At 41.7% G+C, this 21,543-nt stretch overlaps 1 protein-coding gene across 1 annotated transcript in view; it reads left to right on the top strand.

The window, feature by feature from the left end:
* ERN1 (endoplasmic reticulum to nucleus signaling 1) overlaps nucleotides 1-21,543 on the top strand; it is a 57,808-nt gene that overhangs the window by 11,931 nt on the left and 24,334 nt on the right. The window contains exons 2-4 of the mRNA XM_033138848.1: nucleotides 8,648-8,768; nucleotides 17,420-17,453; nucleotides 19,000-19,078. Coding sequence (XP_032994739.1) covers nucleotides 8,648-8,768; nucleotides 17,420-17,453; nucleotides 19,000-19,078 — 234 coding nt within the window. The remainder of the gene's footprint in view (nucleotides 1-8,647; nucleotides 8,769-17,419; nucleotides 17,454-18,999; nucleotides 19,079-21,543) is intronic.

The following is a 21,543-nucleotide window of genomic DNA, read 5'->3' as shown; positions in this document are numbered from 1 at the left end:
GAACAGCTCTCGGTGTGAGTGTGATGTTATAACCTAGGCCACTGACGATATTTGAGGGCATCCTATTGTTATCTGAGACATCATAAATGGATGTAAAGGCAACGGGTTCGAGTTTTAAAGCCCAGAACTGGCATGGGTGCCCACAAAACAGCTTGCAAACAGTTGTCGAAGGCAGCCTCATGCGGATGTGTCTCAGCTTGGTGTTTCAACACACAAACGATATGCTGATAGGTAGGTTTCTTTCTGATGTTAAAAGGTTGGGGTTTTATTTTTTAATGAGATGGAATTGGTGAATGTCACTTCTGGTGAGTACAGCAACCTGGATTCCTTGTAGTAAAATAAAGTACAATATAAGAAAATACTATTCTCTCCTCCCCATCCTGCCATCAGGCCTCCATTCACTCTGAAGCCGCTTTGCTTCATAAGGATGATTTGGAGGTTTGCTGCCTGTCCCTTAATCCCAAAGCCACATGAGCAAATCAGGGGTTCTGTGCTCTGGGACAAGGGCTTTTTAGTTTTCCTTCTGCCTGCAGCCCCATTTCCCAATGTCCCTTCAATAAACTCTCAATGCCTTCTCTGAGGCACGAGAAGACCCTGTGAGATATGAGAAGTAAAAACCGACTGCCTCTGTTGCTTTGTGCCTCTGCCGGTCTTGGCCAAGGCTGAAAGCACCTTCATATCAGCCTGGATAAGCTCCTTGGTGCTGATAATGCCAAGGTTGCAACTTCGATTCCTGTATGGGATAGCTGCGTATTCCTGCATTGCAGGGGGGGTTGACTAGATGCTCCTCGGGGTCCCTTTGAATTCTACAATTCTATGATTTCTATCTCCATCTCAAGACATATTCCAAAAGACAAACCTTTCGTATTCTTTCTCTTGATAACAGAAGTTGTGCTTCCTGTTATGGATCGAATTGTGTGGAAAACCTTTCCGGTTCTCCTTTCTGCCCGCCCTCTAGAAATGTTGCAACTCTAAAGTCAGTTATGTAGTAGGAAGGGAGAAGTTTGAGCAATACAGGGTCTTCATTCTTGCACTTGATACAAAAAAGCTTTTTCATTCTGAAGTCTCTTCTTCAAAGAATTCAGGTTGCCGATACGATACTGGGTGACAGTGCTTATGGAGATTTGAAGGAGTAGTTTAAAAGGAATGTTCACTTCTGAGTATAATTAGAAGGGTAGGGATTCACTTTGAAGCATTCCTGGGCAAAATTGGATTGCTTCAAAATACCTGCAATGCACTGTGCAGTTTAAGAATATATATATATAGAGAGAGAGAGACAGAGAGAGAGCGCTGTTTAAGGCTTTATAATTGGTAAATATACAGAACCATGGAGGGGGGAAAGCCGACGACTATGATTGTATGAGTAAATTGAGTGGAATGTGAAAATTTGTGATGGGAAAAAAGCAATTAAAAAAAAAGGAAATTATCTTGTTCATAGTTGGGATAAACTGTTGTCAGCCCAGAACATGGAAGACAATTTTTTTCCTTTGGCTCTGTGGAGACCGTTCTCTGCTGGGCAGATCTTGTCGCTCATTTAGTTTTTAGGGAAGAAAAAACAAGGAACACAAAAACACTCACATCCTATCGGTGTTTTAAAAATGGAAGATAATCACAATTGCACTTCATTTCTTGAGCAAGAGGTATGTGGCTTGGTTCTAGAGAAGTGGGCAAATAATTTTTGGCGTTGTCTTGCTTACAACCCTCCCTTCCCTTTTAAAACACAAAACATTTAACTTCAAAAAGAGCAAAAGGCATATGCTGAAGTTATATTTAAAATATCACCCAGGATAATCTTATTAAAACTCAGAAGGGAATCCAGCCATGCAAAGGCATGTTTTGGTTGCTGAACACAGAATAGTGGGAGAATATTTTGTAACAGAATATTGAGGAAGACTGTCAGTTCCTTTCTGCTTGCTTCCTTTTTTTAAAACTCCAAAGTGGGATACATTTATGCAATAGTTAACACGTATTCTAAATAATTGTGTTTAAATTTTCCGAACTCCGTTTAATAAATCTCCCTTGTCAAAATAGAAACTCTGTTAAAAGAAATGAAACCCTGTTTTCTTACTGTTGCAACAGGTGCACAACATGTGTGAGATTTCATGTGTTATTAACCAGCATTGGAACAGTTAAGGGGTCGCTTGATTTCAAGGCTATTTCTTGGAAAATAATCCACTTCTGTTCTTGTGTTCTGGCAGCAAATATTGTCGGCTAGATCTCAGGCATAGGCACCTATCCAAAACAAACACCGTTGGATAAGCGAAGTTTTAATTTCTTGGGTGAAGGGGTGACATTTATTTCAAAGGAGTGCGAACTACCCATATGCTTCATTGTTTGTTTATTTACTGATAGTCCGTACAGAGGAGAAAGTTTTGTGTCTAAAATTACTAGTTAGTTTCAAAGTTACTATAGATCAAGAGAGGACTTCCATTTAGATTTCAATGCTCCAAGAATGTGTTTGAAGCTCAAAATGAAAGCAGTCAATGCAGAATAGCATTCAGTATTGAGAAGCAATGGTTAACCAAATGAAGAAAATATTTGCTATAGCTATTATGAAGACCTGCTAGCATTTAATAATGCCTTTTAGATGTTACCTTGGGATTGGCAGATGTAACCTATACAAACAAATGTTAGTCTGTTCTGGTAGATGAACAGTTAATAACCAGGATCTTTGCATCCTGTTCCTGACTTGGTTTCACTTTTTCAAACACAGGTGCAAGTCTGTGTCTTGGTTTGCTCATTTCATTTACCAGCATGTAAAAATCCTGTTCACATCTCCCAACAGTGGAGAGAGTAGAGTGTGGCAAAACTTTGTTAGCAAAAGTAGACTGGATCCTTCAGCATGTAGTCTTGAGAATGAATGAGAATTCAAACTGAACAACAACAACAAAGAGAGTTGTGCTTTAGAGAGAGCTTCAAATGGCAAATTTATTGAAAGCAATGTCCTGTTTGTGCAGTGTGTTTTTCATTTGAAACAGGAAACATTGCAAGGAGGATGGAAATCTGTGCCATCACTTTGTATCTGTTTGAACAACAAGATCAGACATGTGGATAAATCGATTCTGTGACTGATAAGTTGTCTTTGTGGTGATGCCTGACGGTGGTGTTGTACGGGATCTTCAACGTGACTAATTTAAAGCATGTAGTGTGGTTGATTAAATGTTTTCATATTTTCTCCAAACTTTCAGACTCATGCACTATTTAATTTCATGGTGGTGTGTGTGTGTGTGTGTGTGTGTGTGTGTGTGTGTGTGTTTTATGTCAACATCACACATTTTTTTGTCTGTAAACCGCATTCTGCCAAGAAAACGCTGACCCAGTAAAATATACAATCTAAGCAAACTGTTCTCAAAGATCAATATAAAAGGTTTGGTTTCAACTACATTTTACTCATAGTTAATACTACCAGACTGAAGTTAGTTGTGTGCATGATATTAAATGGGTCTACTCTGAATATGACTAACATTGGATAGAACTCAAGGATCGTACCCTAAAAAAATCTACAACGCTCATCTTTTGGGAGTGTCACGTGGAGTTCAGTTCTTATTGCACCACTGCTACTCCCCTATATTTGGTGTGCATGTCTGATTTCCTAACTTTTAGTTGAGAGAAGAATGTGTGAGAGAATTGCATAACTCTACAAGCAGTTAAATATTTATTGCTGTTTCATTTTCTCTCCCTTGTCTTCCCTACTTTCAGATGTAGATCATAAGCTTATATATATATATATATATATATATATATATATATATATATATCTATCTATCTATCTATCTATCTATCCATGGAAGGCATGGCATGGTGTTATATAAGTAGAGAAACAAATTTTGGCTCTTCCCTTTGGCGTTTATGATACGATGCAAGTATTCAAAGTGCTTCAACATACTGCATCATTTGGGTAAAGCTCATCCCACTCTGGTAGATTATTTTATTTATCTATTTTATCAGTCAGAGGTTCAGAAGTGTGAACTCCCCTGCCCTGCGCTGTTATTATAATATATTTATTTATACCATGCCTTTTCTCCTGACAAGACTAAAAGTGGCTTTTGGATTAAAAACAAGAATAGCTAAAAACATAGGAAAAAAACAATCATTAAAAAAAATAAATCTTAATTGAATTAAGGCTATATACATATATATAAGATCTATTTAAAACATACAAATAAGTACAATAAAAACTGCACCAGTCCTTTCATTAAAAGCAGTCAATTCCCAAAAGCCTGTTGGAACAGAAGAACAACAAGGAGGTAGCCATTTTTCAAAACATGTATACAACAAATGGAGAGGCAAAAACTCTAAAAGCTGCAGAGCAGGGAAGCCCTCCTCTCTACTTAATTCCATTATTAATATCATTATTGTTGAATTTTCAGCTGAACATTCACACGCATTGCTGATCCCAAAGAGTAGTAGCCACTAAGAGCTTGTGTTTGAAGGAAGTCACATGTACTGATACCATTGATGCTGTCATCTGCCAAAAAAAGAAGAAAAAAAGCTATCTTGAATCTCGTTCTGAATGCAGTGGTACCTCGGTTTACGAACTTAATCCGTTCCGGAAGTCTGTTCTTAAACCGAAACCGTTCTTAAACAGAGGCGCACTTTCCCTAATGAGGCCACCGGTGCCCTTCCACCATTCGGATTCCATTCTTAGACCAAGGTAAAGTTCTCAAACCAGGACACCATTTCCGTTTTTGCGAAGTTTGTAAACCAAATCGTTCTTAAGCTGGATTGTTCTTGCACCGGGGTACCACTGTATATGCCATCCAAGGCGTGTTAGGCTAAAAGCCAATGATTTTCACCTTGAGAATAGTTGGGCTTAACGTTTAAGGCTGCAGTCTTGGTCACACTTACTAAGGGGAAGTCCCATTCAACTCTGTGGGATTTGCTCCCACTTTCTTAGGATCAGGCTCCCCATCGTTTTAAATCATTTAGCTTTACAGATACATTGTATTGATAACAGAGCCTTAATTGTTTTGGACTCCTCCACTGGATTGGCCAAGGCTACCGAATGCTTCTTTCCCATATGGTTAAATGCACCTGTCATCCCATCAGACATTACAGGAAGGATAAGGTTTAACACACTGAGTCCCATCGTTGCTTTTGGGACACCTGCCTATACATGTCCGAAAACTATTTCTCCATGTTCAGGGAATAAGCTCTCCCAGAATGTGAATGACCCGGGGGAAATTTAGTTTAAGTGCCTGGGGAGAACCTTTCTCTCTCTCTCTCTCTCTCTCTCTCTCTCTCTCTCTCTCTCTCTCTCTCTCTCTCTGCTGTGGCCTTGGCTGAATTCTGCCAGAGTACAGACTGTTGTGGAACTGGCTTGGAAAGGTGTACAAAAGCACAATACTGTATGCGTAGCTTGGGATATCATCCAGGTTGCAGAGTGTCCTTGTAAGGCACTTGGAAGGGATCAACAGAGATGGCATCGGAGCTTTTGCGCAAAAAGGGGTCTTATTGAGGAAGCAAAACAAAAGGCAATTTACAGGTTACCTGCTGAAGGTTGTCCCAGGGAAGGGAAGCTGGGGGGGGAGGGGGGGAGTGAGAGATACAAAAGGAGGCTGTGCGGTGATGCTTCAGTGTCCGGGGAAAGAGAAGAGAGATTGAAGCGGTGAAAGTTGGAAAGCAGGCAGAAGAAAGACCTTTATTCCATACTTAAGTGGGAAGCCAATTTTCAGCACAGATTTCTTACTGGTGTACTGTTTTTATTTTGTTTTATTAGATTCTGCCAAATTTTCTTATTGTACCCGAGTAAATTGATCCTCCTCCTGCAGCTTTTCGTTGCTGATGTCATTTGCAGCAATCTGTATACACATTATAGGATTCTGATATAGTTTGCTCTTTCTAGTTCTGTTTCCTTGCAGCAGGGGTAGCTTTCAAACCCTATTTTTACCATTTAGGGTGTCAAGACAGGGATGTAATTTCGCCCCTCTCCTTTTTAATTTATTTCATAATGGCCACGGGTCCCAGATCTTTATGCTGTTGAGTTATTGCTGTATGCTACTGCTGTGCTGTTGCTTTCATTGTCCAGAATAGGCCTACATAATTTGAGGGGGGTGGCGCCATTGTACTAAAAATAGCTTAATTACAAATGATAGTAAGTCTAAGGCCCTAATGTCATAAAAAGTATACAGTGGTATCTTGGTTCTCAAACTTAATCCATTCCCGGAGTCTGTTCGATTCCTGAAACCGTTCAAAAAAGAAGGTGCGGCTTCTGATTGGCTGTAGGAGCTTTCTGCACTCAATCGGAAGCCGCGTCGGACGTTCAGCTTCCGAAAAGTGTTCACAAACCAGAACACTTACTTCCGGGTTTGCGGCGTTCGGGAACCGATTTGTTCGACAGCTAAGCCATTCGAGAACCAAGGTACCACTGTACATGGGTTTTAAATGGTAGTCGGCAAGCCACAGATTCATATAAAATGCTTAGGTGTTCAGATGTGAAATGTGGCTTTCTGACCTGAGCAGTGAAATCAGCCAATTGATTCTGCTAATTGTAGTCAGCAAGCCATCTTAAGGCTTTTTATGGTCTGTTTCCTAAACTTGTTAACTTGACTTTATTTATATAAATCATAAATTCAAGGCATAATACGAAGCCGGATTGCTTCATTCCAAAATACAGTAATGAAATGTGTACACTGTGTGTTGTTGGGTTTGAATGCTCTAACATTGGCTGCTTGATTTTGTTTTAAAGCATTGTGCTGCGACAATGCGATACTAACAGAGTTGAAAATACAAAGCTTTTCAATAACAGAATGCAGTGAAGAGGTGGTTGTTGAGTTGGCTTTCTAGGTGGTGCTGAAACAAATTCTGTTGTGGTGGCACAGAAGATACAGCCAGAATTTCGGTCTTCGTGGGTGCTGCAGTCCTTAGAGATTCTGAGAGAGGGGACTAGTTTCACGTTGCCTGCAATAGTAACTTCAGTTTTAAATAGACTTCTGAAAGTTCCCAGACATGGCAGGTGTCTAAGCAGCAAAGCACAGTTATTAAACAGTTGTTTTAAAGGTAACTAAAGACGCATTGCAAAATGTTTTTGCTTTGCACTTCTGTTTTTCTGGTGGATTTGGGGTATGTGTGGAAACTTGGTATACTTAGAGCAAAAAGAAATTCTATAGTTGGAGCTGCCACTGAAAACATAATTTATATGGTGTTCCATTTGTTTGGCATTGCCACTTGGAGCAGCAGTGAATAGTCTAAAACCATTTCGTTGCCTGAGAAAACATTGCCCTCTCCCTCCCACTAATTGGGTACATTGCTCCACTCTTTTCCAACTCCTGTGCAGGAGAACTTGTCTTTGGTTTGTGCTCTGTTCACCAGATCTGCCTATTTCTGCCACCTTTAATGGCACCTCCAAACCAGTCTGATGCCTCTCCTTGCTCATTTCCCTCTGTTTCTGTAGTTGGTGCTCAGCGTGACACGAGGGCAAGGAGCCCATGGTTTTCAAACTACTAGGCAGGCTTGAGTTGCAGGAAGTTGAAATGCCCAGTGGGGCTTTTAACTTCTGTTCTGAGTTTAGTTGTTCCAGATTTGGTTCAACAAATGGCATCACCAGTTCATTGAGTTTCCTTTCTGGCAGTGTCCTTTCATCTTGTCATTTGAAATAAATTAAAACAATTATTTTAAAAAGATAGTTAAAAAGACTCTTCTTTTTAAGAAGAGTCTTTTTAAGTATCTTTTTAAGGAATTGTTTTAATTTATTTTGGCTGCGGCAAACCAACACGGCTACCTACTTGAATCTTGCCATTTGGTTTGCATGATGTCCCTGAATAATATTTTATTTCTCACTTATGTGTGACTCCCTAAGGATTTAACCTGTGTTATACTGCATTTTTTGGTGTGGTTATAGATGGTAGAAATGTAATGGCGCTTCTCCCATCTTGGGCTAGGGGACCTGTACTAGCAGGAGTATCAGTGCTGGGATTGTTATCCAAACATATGCACCTTGATTATTGAACCTTGTGGTTCACTTTGCTCTCATCTCATCGCCTCACTGCTGTGCTGGGTGTCCTTGTTTTCATGTTGCTCACCCCCAAACAACCCTCTTTTCTACCTTCCTTTATTGGAGAGAAGAATCGTGGTACCTCGTGAGCAACCCTACAATTACACAATTGCCACAATTGTCTTTTAAAAAACAAAACCGAGAGCTTTTGGGGGAAACCAGAATATGGTTGTAGCATTTAGAGCAGGGGTCAGCAAACTTTTTCAGCAGGGGGTCGGTCCACTGTCCCTCAGACCTTGTGGGGGGCCAGACTATATTTTGAAAAAAATAATATGAATGAATTCCTATGCCCCACAAATAACCCAGAGAGGCATTTTAAATAAAAGCACACATTCTACTCATGTAAAAACATGCTGATTCCCGGACCGTCCACAGGCTGGATTTAGAAGGCGATTGGGCCGGATCCAGCCCCTGGGCCTTAGTTTGCCTACCCATGATTTAGAGTGACAGTTCAAATCAGGGCTGGTGGCTTGTAGGATGAAGGTCCCAGTCAATGTGTCCAAGTGGTTTTGTGTTAGCCAAAACATATATGGGGGAATGCAGACCTGTAACTGCATGGGGGATGCTGGTGGTTACAATAATTGTCTTTCCTACAATTCTTAAATTTCCCCCGAGTAAATAATGTTTATGCTTTCTTATTTTTCCCTCCCCCAGAACTGTAGTAACGCCAATTCAGTGACCCTGCCAGAAACATTGCTGTTCGTTTCAACTCTGGATGGGAGTTTGCATGCCGTTAGCAAGAGGACGGGGTCAATCAAGTGGACTTTAAAAGAAGGTGGGTATGAAAGATGTCATCTTGCCTTCATTTCACTAACTTTGATAACGGCAAAGTCAACATAACGTTGGAAATGGTTCCAGACATTGGAGAAACCCGGCCACATTCTGAACAGCCTGACCCCTATGCGTGTTTACCTGGAGGAAAGTCCTAGCTTCAGATGGCTGACCTCCAAGTGAGTTTGGAGGGGACTGTAGTCGTGTGCAAGTCCTAATGAGTTCAATGGGATTTGTTACCAAGCAAGTGCGCATTGAGGATGGCAGCTCAAGACTTAATCTGCTTTATCGTGGCAGCTCGTCTGCAGGAATCATAGGAAGCTCTGTGGTTTTTGACGTCTGCCTTTAACTCCTTGAAACATTAAGCAAAGTGTTGTCATTGCGGGTGTAGCTTCTAAGGTATTATATCTATACGGCGGATGGGTTAATTGCAGCACAAAGTTGAATCCCTGTGTTACAAAATGCACATCCATGTTTGCCTTCTTTAGGGCCAGCAATCATGATTTGCAAAGACTGTCACCAGAAACCTACAATAAAGGCAGATGCATCTAGGTGCCTGTTCCAGGGCTTCTGGAGTGCTAAGCTTAGACTTTGCTGTTAGAACTGCCTGATGAAGTATAGCCAACTAGTCGCTGCTGTTCTCCATCTAAGAGTGGGGGAAGCTGCCATCTGGATGTACTCATTTTGCTTCTCTGGTATGAATATTTGTATCTGTAGTGGGGAATATATTGGTGCTTGCAAGGGCCATCTCTTAACCGCTGCCACCAGTCTTCTGTATTGACAATCCAAGACAGACACATGTTAGGATGAGCATTCCTGACTAACTTCCAGGCCAATTGCCTAACTTATTGGAGCTCTTATCTTTGGAAGGCCCATATTAATAATTGTGTGATCTGGTTTCGTTTTGGAAATAGCATAATTGGCTTGAGAATATAATATCATGGTGTTTACTTGCTTGTTTAAATACTATAAAATACATGGAAGGATATACCGTAGTTTGTATAGCAAAGCCTGCTTTTCTTTTCTTTTCTTTTCACACCGATGGCTTTGACTTCTGCACTGACCAACAATAAGGGACAAGAGAACTTTTAACTAGCTGGCATAGGGAAAACACTCCATTTACTTTCGTTGCTGTCCTTAGTTTTAAAGCAAATGTATTGCGAAACACCACTGCTCCATTAGAACAGTCAGACTGGATAATCCAGTTCTATAGAAAGTTTTACTGCATTTGTACTGTTCATTTGGATCCTTATCTGTTGATGCATTGTAAGGTGCTTAATACTCATTGGTTTCATTCCATATACAAATTTAAAAAAAAAATGTTTTCTATGCTAAAAGGAACATTAAGAGTCAGTAACATTAAGGACTTCTTTGGAAAGCTTTCCTTTGTTCCCTGTTACGAAATGTCTTGGATTGGGACACTATGGGAATTGAGTTTGCCAGTTACACTCTTTAATGCAGAGCTGTGATATTTGAGACATCTTGGACGGTGACTATTCTGGTATAAGCCTTATCAAATGATGTCCCACCTGTAGTTGAGTTTTCATTTTACTTCTCAGTTTGTTTTTAATAGTACTGATTTTCCAGAGGTTGGCATTCCACATGTTGGAAAAACATGTGCTGGACTAGATGAATAATTTCTCTCATACCATAGGTTTCTCCTTACATTGTTTTGTTTTTAATATATAGTATTAATCTGCAATGCCTAGCTATATGCTGAGTAAAGGGAAGACAACACAGGATATGGGTTTGGGGTTTTGCTTTAGTTGGGTGAGGAGACACTGCCTTTGTCACAAAATGTTCATCATGACTGTTGACATGTAAAATATTGATATTATCCAGGATTTTTACAGAGCTAGGAAGGATGTGGTGAGAGAAATGGCCCTGGTAGGGGTAGTCTTTACTTCACAGACATTTAAAATAACAAGTTGGTTTGAGCAATTGGCAATTGATAAACTCAAATCAGTTAGAAGAAAAATATGCTCTGGCCTTTTGACATTATCTGCAGCAGTGCAAAGCAGTTAAGGTTTTTCCCCCTGAGGTATCCTTTGAAAAACCTGAAATGCAGCAATCACTCGAGAAAACGCACTTCTCCCTGCTTTCGAGAATATGAAACTGCGGGACAGCTTTCCTGCAAAACCTTTTGGGCACAACATGATAGTTATTTGCCTATAAAAGTAATTGTTCAACAAGTTTTGCAGTGTATATATGTGAATTGGACAACTTGGGTTTCCCCCTTACTCAATGAGATACTTGTGTACGCTTTTTTAGGCCAATGATGGGAATCCTGTGGCCCTCCAATTGTGGCTAGGCTGCATATCCCTCACCTTCCCTGACCATTGGTCATGCTGGCCAGGGCTGATTGGAGCTGTAGTCTAGCAACACCTGAAGAGCCACAGATTCCTCACCTCTGCTTTAGGTCGGTCACAAACACCAGTAGCTTGACAAGAACATGGTATAAGCAGCCTTCGCTGTGTGTTGATTGATCCCATTTTTAAACGGTGTAGTTCAAGTGGGATCCATCTACCTAGCAACTTAAAAAGCAATCGCTTCATGCAAACATTGTGCTATATAAGTCTACCCTAAATAATGCTAATAAATAGAGAAAGAGGTCGGCTTCAGACTTTGCTCAGAGCAGTATTATGCTTTTATGCTATGTGTCCTATTAACTGAAAATGAGCAGTTTTTGTATATCCTCTTAGAGACTATAGTTTCCTGAGAACGCTTAATTAAAGGTTTCTGACGGGCACATATGTTAGTCTAGACAAGGCCAACAAGATGTTGGGAATTGTAGAGCAGGCATGTAATAAACAGGTTGGTAGAGGGCCTAGTACAGGAATATGTTCATAACCTTGCAGGCAGAGTCCTATTTTAAATACTGACTGCTAGGGAGCCCAGGGATCTGTGCTGCTAAAACAACAGCCTTTTCCTGTTAAAAATGGGTTACATAGACTATAAACAAGAAAAAAGGGGGGGAATTCCAGCTTATCTATAATGGGGAGCAGACATGTAATAGGGGCCTGTATAATAAGGTCTGGATGAATCCCAAAATGGAATTAAGATTGCCGGAAGAAATATCAACAGCCTCAGATATGCTGATGACACAACCTTGATGGCAGAAAGTGAGGAGGAATTAAAGAACCTTTTAATGAGGGTGAAAGAGGAGAGTGCAAAATAGGGTCTGAAGCTCAACATCAAAAAAACTAAGATCATGGCCACTGGTCCCATCACCTCCTGGCAAATAGAAGGGGAAGAAATGGAGGCAGTGACAGATTTTACTTTCTTGGGTTCCATGATCACTGCAGATGGTGACAGCAGTCACGAAATTAGAAGACGCCTGCTTCTTGGGAGAAAAGCAATGACAAACCTAGACAGCATCTTAAAAAGCAGAGACTTCACCTTGCCAACAAAGGTCTGTATAGTTAAAGCTGTGGTTTCCCCAGTAGTGATTTATGGAAGTGAGAGCTGGACCATAAAGAAGGCTGATCGCCGAAGAATTGATGCATTTGAATTATGGTGCTGGAGGAGACTCTTGAGAGTCCCATGGACTGCAAGAAAATCAAACCTATCCATTCTCAAGGAAATCGGCCCTGAGTGCTCACTAGAAGGACAGATCCTGAAGTTGAGGCTCCAATACTTTGGCCACCTCATGAGAAGAGAAGACTCCCTGGAAAAGACCCTGATGTTGGGAAAGATGGAGGGCACAAGGAGAAGGGGACGACAGAGGACAAGATGATTGGACAGTGTTCTTGAAGCTACCAACATGAGTGGCCAAACTGTGGGAGGCAGTGGAAGACAGGAGTGCCTGGTGTGCTCTGGTCCATGGGGTCAAGAAGAGTCGGAGACAACTAAACGACACAACAACAACAACAACAACAACAACAACAACAACTACTACTACTACTACTACTACTAATAATAATAATAATAATAATAATAATAATAAGGTCCCTGGTTCAATATCTGATATCTCTGCTGAAAAGGATCTTTGGTAACAGGCTTGTGAAAAGTCTTTGCCCACAACCTTGGACAGACAGTGTTGTGCCTGGCGGACAAACAACGTTGATAGATTATAAGACATTTTCATAGAGAGTATTAAAGGCTGCAACCCTATGCACACTTAGCTAGAAATAAATCCCATTGGGCATTGCGGGACTTGCTTCCTCATCAACATACATGAGATCAGGCTGTGTGCTCATTCCCTCCTGCCTGACTTCTACCTCATCTCAAGCTTGCATTTGACAAACAAAATCCAGCACTTGAAAGGGAGAGTTTCTGTATTTGAATATATGAACCGTACTTATCAACAATAACTTAACAAACATTCCCAGTTAAAATATTTACTGGCTAAAGGTTTGGGTGTCCTCTGGAAAGGAAATCAACTTTGCTTCAATCAGTTGGCCCAGTTCGCATGTCACAGCAAACCATAGTTTATAGTTCCTGTGTGTGTACTAACCTGGGCTGTTTCGCTGCCCCCCACTAGCATATGGAGAATACGAACTACTATAGCAAGCTTAGCATTATATTTGAACCAGACAACATTATTTGTTTTGCTTCAGACAAACCTTGATGATGAGGCAAGGTTTGTTCTTGGCTTAGCAGTTGTGGTTTTTTTGAGTGAAACAGTGATTCCTGGTTTGGACATAACAGCTATGCCAGGGTTTGGAGTTTGTTTTCTCTGCATGCTAGCAGGGAGGAGCAAAGTAGGTGCAATTGATTGGTACATGGTTAGCTATGGTGACATGTGAATGCTGCCATTGAAGGAGCAAAAACTTTTTTAAAAATGTTGCAGTCATAAAAACTAACCTGCCACATTCAAGCAGGCCTTAGCCATGAGGCTTCAAAAGGAGATGTTTAAAATCAACCTTGGGTATTATTGTTATTTTTAAAAAATCAAGATAAAGCAGATTTTGTGACTCTTTCAGGAAAAAAACTGGAAAAAACTGTCCTGGTCATTGCTCAAGTTTAGTTTTGAGCTGTCTTTCTAACCTGAACATCTTATTTCTTCCCAGACGAGATGTTTCTGTCCCTAATCTGTTCACCAAGGCAACTTGCAAAGTCAGTTGGTTACTTGCCTTGAGCAATGCCTTGAGTATTATTTGACCTCTCGAATTCCACAGAGCCACAGCCTATTTTCTTCTTATTTTAAACACTTGATAAGTAGCCACCATGTTCTCTCTCCTTCCTTATTTTTTTTTAAATTTAAACCAGTTGGTTTCAAACAAATACTTTAGACCATGGCTCTTCTTTCTCTTGTTGCATTCAATTGCCTTTGTTTGAACATTCAGATTAATCTTAATTATACCATATGCCAGGATGGGCAATGTATGGCCTAACATCCAGCTCAATTTTGCTTGGCTGCTGGTAAGCTCAGTAATCTCAATTCTCTGCATGTTGTTCCTTATGTATCCAGAATGATACTAGAGGGAAGGTATAAACAGGCTTGGGAACACCCACAGTTACAGAAGTTTTTTGGTTTTTTTAAAAGCTTGGGAGATGAGAAACTCCCTGGTAAGTTTCCTCTGGAAGGTTGGGTGTGGAATGGAGTACCCCGGAAAGGACATGGATGGCTGGTTCGAACCTGAATTCCACACAGCAACGTGTTGTTGCAGATCCCCTTTGTTTCTTTCCTAAAACATCTTTCTCACCCTTATTGTTTCCGACAGCAGTTCAAAAACATGTGATACTTATGTATCCTAAAGATTCAGAATTCAAAAGGCTGATTGTAAATTGCTGTGGGGCTTGTTTGTTTTTTTGTTACAATCAAGAGTTATATAACTTATGAAATAAACAAGAAGAACCCCTCGATTTGTAGGAGGAAGAGACATCTTCAGAATTTTTAGAGTTCACAGTTTTACCTAAGCATGAGTACTTTGGAAGTTGGCCAAGGTCAGATCTGTTGAGGGTGTTCAGGGTCTCTTCAGGAAGATTGTTGTCTAGACTGAGCCTCTTGGATCCTACCAGTTGAAAACAAGTCCCCAAAGTTGCACCTTCAGTTCCACTATTAAGGAACTGTGGGGATGTAACATAATACAAGCAAAAATATTTGTTAATCCTTCTTCATTGTCATGCATCAGTGGAATTTGTACTGCCATGGACGTGCTTGAGATTTGAAGAGTCTAAAAGGCAGCAACGAAAAACAAAGTACCGTTCCTCTATCACGCTATTTTGGAACAACCGCCTCCTTGAATGTGTGGGCCCTGGGCTGGGTTGTGCCACCATCACCATTTGAGATGTGTGTTTAAAAAAAAGAAAAGAAAAAAGAGGAAAGGTGGGGGCGAAGAAAAAGACCTGCAGAAAGAGGCGGGCATATGACTAGCTAAAAATTAAATGGATCCTCAGATTGGGGGTCCAGATGGGTGCTGGGTCTGAAAATGGTTTAAAGAAAACCAACCACTAATGCATAAGGCTGTATCCTACACTTCCATGTACGGTATGTAAAAACTGTGCCTGTACAATAATGCATGGCAAAGATCTGGATGCCTTTTCGGCCTTGTGTACACATGGTGGAAAAACAAACAAACACAGTAGGCAATAGGTTGCTGCTGTTTGGGCACACAGCAAAACAGATGTTTGTGGTATCCTACCGAGATTAAATGCGCCTTTATAAAAGTTGTTTGGCAAGCAGGAATTCAACAGGGGCGGCATTAGCTACTGGTGTGGAGATCCAGTAATGGGAGGAAACATGAACAGCTGAAGCTTTGCCAGCAAAAGGTGGCAGCCCTGTTTATGCAGAAGAGATTGCCTGGCACAAAGCAGTCCGGAGCCTGTCTGTAAGAGGCCTGCCTGTTCTTATTTCTTTGCTCTTGCATCATTTTGTTTGCTTGAGGAGGAAGCTGATCTAAAAACGTTTGTAGCAGTAGATATTGTTTGCTTGTAGACCTGATTTTAAAAAAAATTCACTGTACTTACTGCTTTAATCTGCTGAGGCCAGGGGGTCTGTTAAAAATCTCTTATTTCTAAATTTTCCCAAACACTTAAAATTATTCCAGGCAGGTGAGGATGCAGCAGTGTGCCTGTCTTCTGCGTGTTTTCCACTTAACAAGCAATAGAAGGAGAGAGAAAACACTTCAGGCTTGCACAGCTATTGAATGAAAGCACTAGTGGAAATGTATGCCTGTTTACTAGGAAGTAAGTCCTATCCTTTCAGTGGGACTTACTCCAAGTAAGTGTGCATTAGATGTAATCCTTAAACAATTTGTGTGTGTGTGTGTGTGCACACACACACACACACACACACACACTTTTATTTCCCTTACACCTCAAGCTTACATGACAAATACATTTTTAGCTCCCTGAGCGTTTTCAGAAGCACAGGTCAGAGGCGATAATGTTTCTGAGGAGCAGTTGCTGGAAACCACAGGAGTGGGCAGTGCTATTGCGCTGAGATCCTGCCTTGTGGGGCTTCCTGTAGGCATCTGGTTGGCCATTGTGAGATCCGGATGGTGGTTTAGATGGGCCTCTGGCCCGATCCTGCACTGTTCTTCTTGCGTGCTTAAATTTGCTTCGACACACTGGGGTCCTTTTGTGCTCTCCTGCGAGCAGTAGATAGTGGAATTAAAATAACACCACATTCCCCATTCCATTCCCCATGGGCAAGATCCGAATATATGTGTAGCAAGTTCATTTTCAGCAAAGATCCAGCTTCTCTCCGCTCTTGGCTCTTTAATTAGTGGTTTCCTTCCTGCAACTTTCTTTTAAAGTGGCTTGTGTCCCTTAGCTGAGGAGAAACATGGGAAAATACTAAAAAAAAGCAATAGACTGGCGATGATGAGGTAAACTGTTGCCCATTCTGGAGGAAACGGCTACAGTCAGAGAGAGGAAGAAGAAGAAGAAGAGTTTGGATTTGATATCCCGCTTTATCACTACCCGAAGGAGTCTCAAAGCGGCTAACATTCTCCTTTCCCTTCCTCCCCCACAACAAACACTCTGTGAGGTGAGTGGGGCTGAGAGACTTCAGAGAAGCGTGACTAGCCCAAGGTCACCCAGCAGCTGCGTGTGGAGGAGCGGAGATGCGAACCCGGTTCCCCAGATTACGAGTCTACCGCTCTTAACCACTACACCACACTGGCTCAGGAACTGAGCATCATTCACAAAGCATCCCTCTCTCCAAGTCTTATCTCTTGAAATGATCTTCAATGCAGGCGATATTCTGCCCCTCACACTTATCAGGGTTCCATCAGATCTCTGTCTTCTTGAATATTACAGTGCAAGGGAACAGATCCTTAAATTTCTGGGAAGTTTAGTGGAGTCAAGGGCCATAGAGTGCAATCGGCATAAATGTAATTTGCAATAATAAGATAAGCAAAGACAGGTTCCTACTGCAAAGAACTTTGAACTGTTTTTTTTTTAATGGTACATAATAGGGGAAGGGGCAAAAGTGATAAAATATTTGAGTAGGTGGGACGAAATGAGACAAGCTGGATGGGGAAAAAACTTTGCAAACTCAGAAACGTTCAAGTGGTATATCAAGCCCCACATTATAGCCAGGCCGCTGCTTAGCCTTTCCTTCCCGGGTCTTGTTATTATTGGGACTTGGTTCCTGCAAACCTGTAATCTCCTCGACAGGTGAAGAAGCATAGACTACAGGCTTGATGTGAGGTCAGGATGCTGAATTGCTTTCAACTTGACTTTCGGCTGTTTTTGTTTCTGCAGATCCTGTACTTCAGGTGCCTCTACATGTGGAAGAGTAAGTCTGCTCTCTTTCTTTCTTTCTTTCTTTCTTTCTTCCCTCCCCACCCCCACCCCGTCCCCTGTCTCCTGCAGATACAAACCTGGGCAAGTCGTCCAGGCAAGCGCTTTAAAGTTACAGGGTGGTCAGTGAATTAGCCCAGGTGGCTGATGCCAAGATCACAATTCAGTAAGATGAATAACACGCTCGCAAACGATAGTACATGAATGCATGAGGGGAAGATGGCTCCAGTCCATTCCATCCTCAGAATCTCTTCTATGCCGAACTCCGCAGAGGAAGTGGGGAGACTCCAGAACTCTAGAAGGGACCAGAAGGCTGCTTTTGCCATAATCTGGTATTTTTTGGATTACCAGCTGAATATTTACACTAGGAAAGTGGGGGAAAATTCAGTCCTTGTGCCATTCTGCGGCTCACTTAGCCCCCAAACAAACAAACTTAATTTGTCTTCCCAATAGACTGTGAGTTAGGTAGAAAAGGTTTCTTCCTGCAAAGTGATTTCCAATTGTGCAAGGGGGTCACAGTTGTCTCTGATTTCCATTTGTCTCCTCTTTGCAGATGCAGTTCTATAATACTTCCCACACTGTTTCTAAGGATCCACTGACCCCCCCCCCCAGGGCAGGCTTTGTAGGGAAAGGGGCAAAAGACCGAAGTAGAAGAGAGATGTGGGAAAGCCTCATTCTGCAAGCACTTTCTAGTTCTTAGCCCTAGGCTTCTAAAAATCCTTGGCCGTATTTCCATTTTAAGTAGGTTGCCTGGGCCCGTTTAGCAGCTTGTTCTGGGCATATTAATTTGGAAGCAAGTTTCATTGTCTTCTAAGTGAGCACACTTAGTTATTGTGCTGTAAAAGTGATTTTTGAGTTGCATTTCATTACAAAGATGCCGGGAAGCCTTATGCTGACATTGTGCTTTCCAGAATATTATTATTTTTTAAACGAATGCCCTACAGCTAGCTGATCTCGCCAGCTTTTTACTTGGCCTGTGGCCATACTTTTAACTAAACCAGAAATTAACACACTGGGAGTTTTTTGTGTGTGTGACTTAATTCTATGCTGGAAGAAAATTCACCTGTTAAATTTCTGCACGTCAGGCCGCTGTTAAAGCCAGCAGCGCAAGACGAGTAAAACATGTTAACTTACAGTAACTGGGGGTTGTTTTGATGTCAGCTAGGAGCAGCATTATTGCAAACATTCCCTAGAACTAAAATATAACATGGCTTGTCCAAAATGTAGTCACCCTTATAAGAATATTGTGGTGGAGAGCAATATGGTCTCTCAAGACCAGGGCTCCATATTGCCATGGAAAGTATTCTAAGATTTAATTTTCAAAATGGCACAACCTACTGCAAACTACCGGTAGTTTCCAAACATACTCAACATTTTAAAAAATCTGGTTTTGTGCCAAGTTTTTTTTTTAATCACATTTCACTCCCCCCCCCCTAAAGAGAGAGAGAAGTAGCTGCCTTCACCAGGGGAAGCAAAAACTGAACACTGTTGTGCTCACCCCCAATACGCAACATTAATTGCTGTTTTAATAACTTCTTAAGTCCTAGACCGGCCTTTCTTCCCGATCCAAATGATGGAAGTCTGTACACGCTTGGTGGCAAGAATAATGAAGGCTTGACCGTACGTATAACCTAATTGGACAATAGCTGCATTGTTTCAATAGAATAAGACACACAGCGACACAAGCAAGCCATGCTTTCTTTTCGCACACATAAAGGTTATCCCTGCTGCTCAGAGCATTTCTTTTCTGCGACCTTTGATTTTATAAAAAGTAACTCTGCAGAAAGAAGCATGCCCACCCTTCAAAGAACACCCTTTACCTATACCTATCTTTATTCCCAGTGCATGCGAACAAATCTGGTCTTGTTGGTCAAAGTTTTCCCGTTCTGGTTCAGGGAGCAAGGATGTCATAGTTCACCAGTTCATACATAACTGCAAACTTAATATTTGCCTGAACTCGGAAGTTGGACGGGAAAATTGGAACAGGCAGGGATGGGGGTAAGAAAATGCAGGAAGGAGTGTGAGCCTAGCCGTCCTTTGATGTTACGTGAGAACCAGCCTTGTGTAGCAAAAGGGAAAATATGTACTGTATGCAAACATAACCAGGGAGTGTGGCGTTCTTCGTTCAAACAAGGAACAGACCCACAGACAAATCTACTTACTATTCCTCTAGGCCAGTGGTGTCCAAACTTTTTTCAAAGATGGCCAGATTTGATGAAGTGAAGGGCTGTGAGGGCAGACCAGAGTTGTTGACCTTTTTTAAGGATTGAAGTTGTTGAGGTTTTTTTTAAGATTTTACCCCAGGAAATAAACTGCCACAGGGGCTGGATTAAACCGACCGGTGGTCCAGATTAGGCCCCAGAAACGGACTTTGGACATGCCTGCTCTACGCCATGGGTAGGCAGACTAAGGCCCGGGGGCCGGATCCGGCCCAGTTGCCTTCTAAATCCAGCCCGCGGATGGTCCGGGAATCAGTGTGTTTTTACATGAGTGGAATGTGTGCTTTTATTTAAAATGCATCTCTGGGTTATTTGTGGGGCATAGGAATTCGTTCATTTCCTCTCCCCCCCCCAAAAAAATATATTCCGGCCCCCCACAAGATCTGAGGGACAGTGGACCGGCCCCCTGCTGAAAAAATTTGCTGACCCCTACGTCTAGGCAGCAGACGTATCCATCGATAGTCGCGTTGTGCAGAGGTTTAGGCAGTTCTTGCACTTACCAGAATCATGTCCTACTTTGGCTATTAGCTAATGAGATTGTCAGGTTTTGGCGCCAACTTTGGCAACCTGTTTCCAGGAATGGATACACCCACATCATGGTGCCAGCTTTTTTGGATTCCCAGACACTCGCTGCAAGAGCAGGAAGGAATAGAACCCTTTACGAAGTTCATTGTGAGCTTCATTAACGTGTTTCTGGCTTTATAATATGTCTAACGTACAGGAGTCTTATCAGACACTTTGGATAATTTTTCAATTGTATTACACATGCAGCAATTTGCAAGAGATTAACCAGTTCTTGGGCACTTAATTATAGCCTTAAGGAATCACACTATTCAGCAACCTTGTCAAGAACTGCAACTTATTCCAGGAACGCCTGGGTCCCCTTTTTTTTGTATTGCTTCCAGTATTAATTTCAGTACATGCTTCCTCTGTAGTTCTTTCCAAATAGATGGAGTGTTAAACAGCCACGATCAGACACCCTTACAGATGCTCGTTGCATAGTTGCTTCAGAGCAGCAGTTTTTTGTGATGAAATAAAAGAGATAAATAATGGCTTCGGGTGAGTTTCTTTTCCTCAGTCTGTTACAACTTGCTCAATATAGCTGCAGCAAATAAATATTTTCTCTCGCATGCACCAAAAGGCACAGCAGGGGAGCAAAATGTCTTGCATGCACAAGGAAATCCCTGGTATCGCCAGGGCTTGTTGTTGTTAAGAACCAGGTAGAAAGACCTCTCTCTGTCCAAGAGCCTCTGCAAAGGGCTACATGAACAATGGAGCTGGCATATGGCAGTGGCTTGTGTTCCTGATGCACCCTTTGTTTTTTGTGTAGGTGACAGACTTTTCCTGAATATTCTGTCTTTTGATCTCTTCTGCCCTTTTGAACGTTGATAAAAATTACATAGTGAAAGGGCACCCTTCTAGACTTTGGGGAAAGTACATTAAGGTCCTGTGGGTAGCTGCTACGCTACATTCTTTTACATCTTCCCACAAAGAAAGTAAAATTGCACAGTGCTTTCCCCAATGTCTTCAGGAAGATACGCAATCTGCTGTTGATGTGTAGTGCTAGGCACAAGAAGGGATTTGACATGGGAGTTGACAGAAGTGGCTATGCGCCTTTAATGCTTTGAGGATGCGGTTGTTGTTTTTTTAAGTGTGTGTGCATGCGCACGCACACAGAGATGTTGAAGTTGCAAATTCTTGAGTTTCATAATGTTGCCATACGTCCGGAATTTCCCGGAAACAGCTGGCAATCAGCCATCGGAAAAAAGTGTCTGGATGGAAATCGCGGAAACGTCCAGGAAAACGACAACCCATGTCAGCAGTGTCGTTCATTTTGTCTCTCTCGAGATTTTGCAAAAAAACAAA

Source organism: Lacerta agilis, chromosome 2 (genome assembly GCF_009819535.1).
Source record: "Lacerta agilis isolate rLacAgi1 chromosome 2, rLacAgi1.pri, whole genome shotgun sequence".
NCBI classification, from domain to species: domain Eukaryota; kingdom Metazoa; phylum Chordata; class Lepidosauria; order Squamata; family Lacertidae; genus Lacerta; species Lacerta agilis.
The sequence above is the reverse complement of the archived record's forward strand: the minus strand, read 5'-3'. Positions and strand labels throughout refer to the sequence as shown.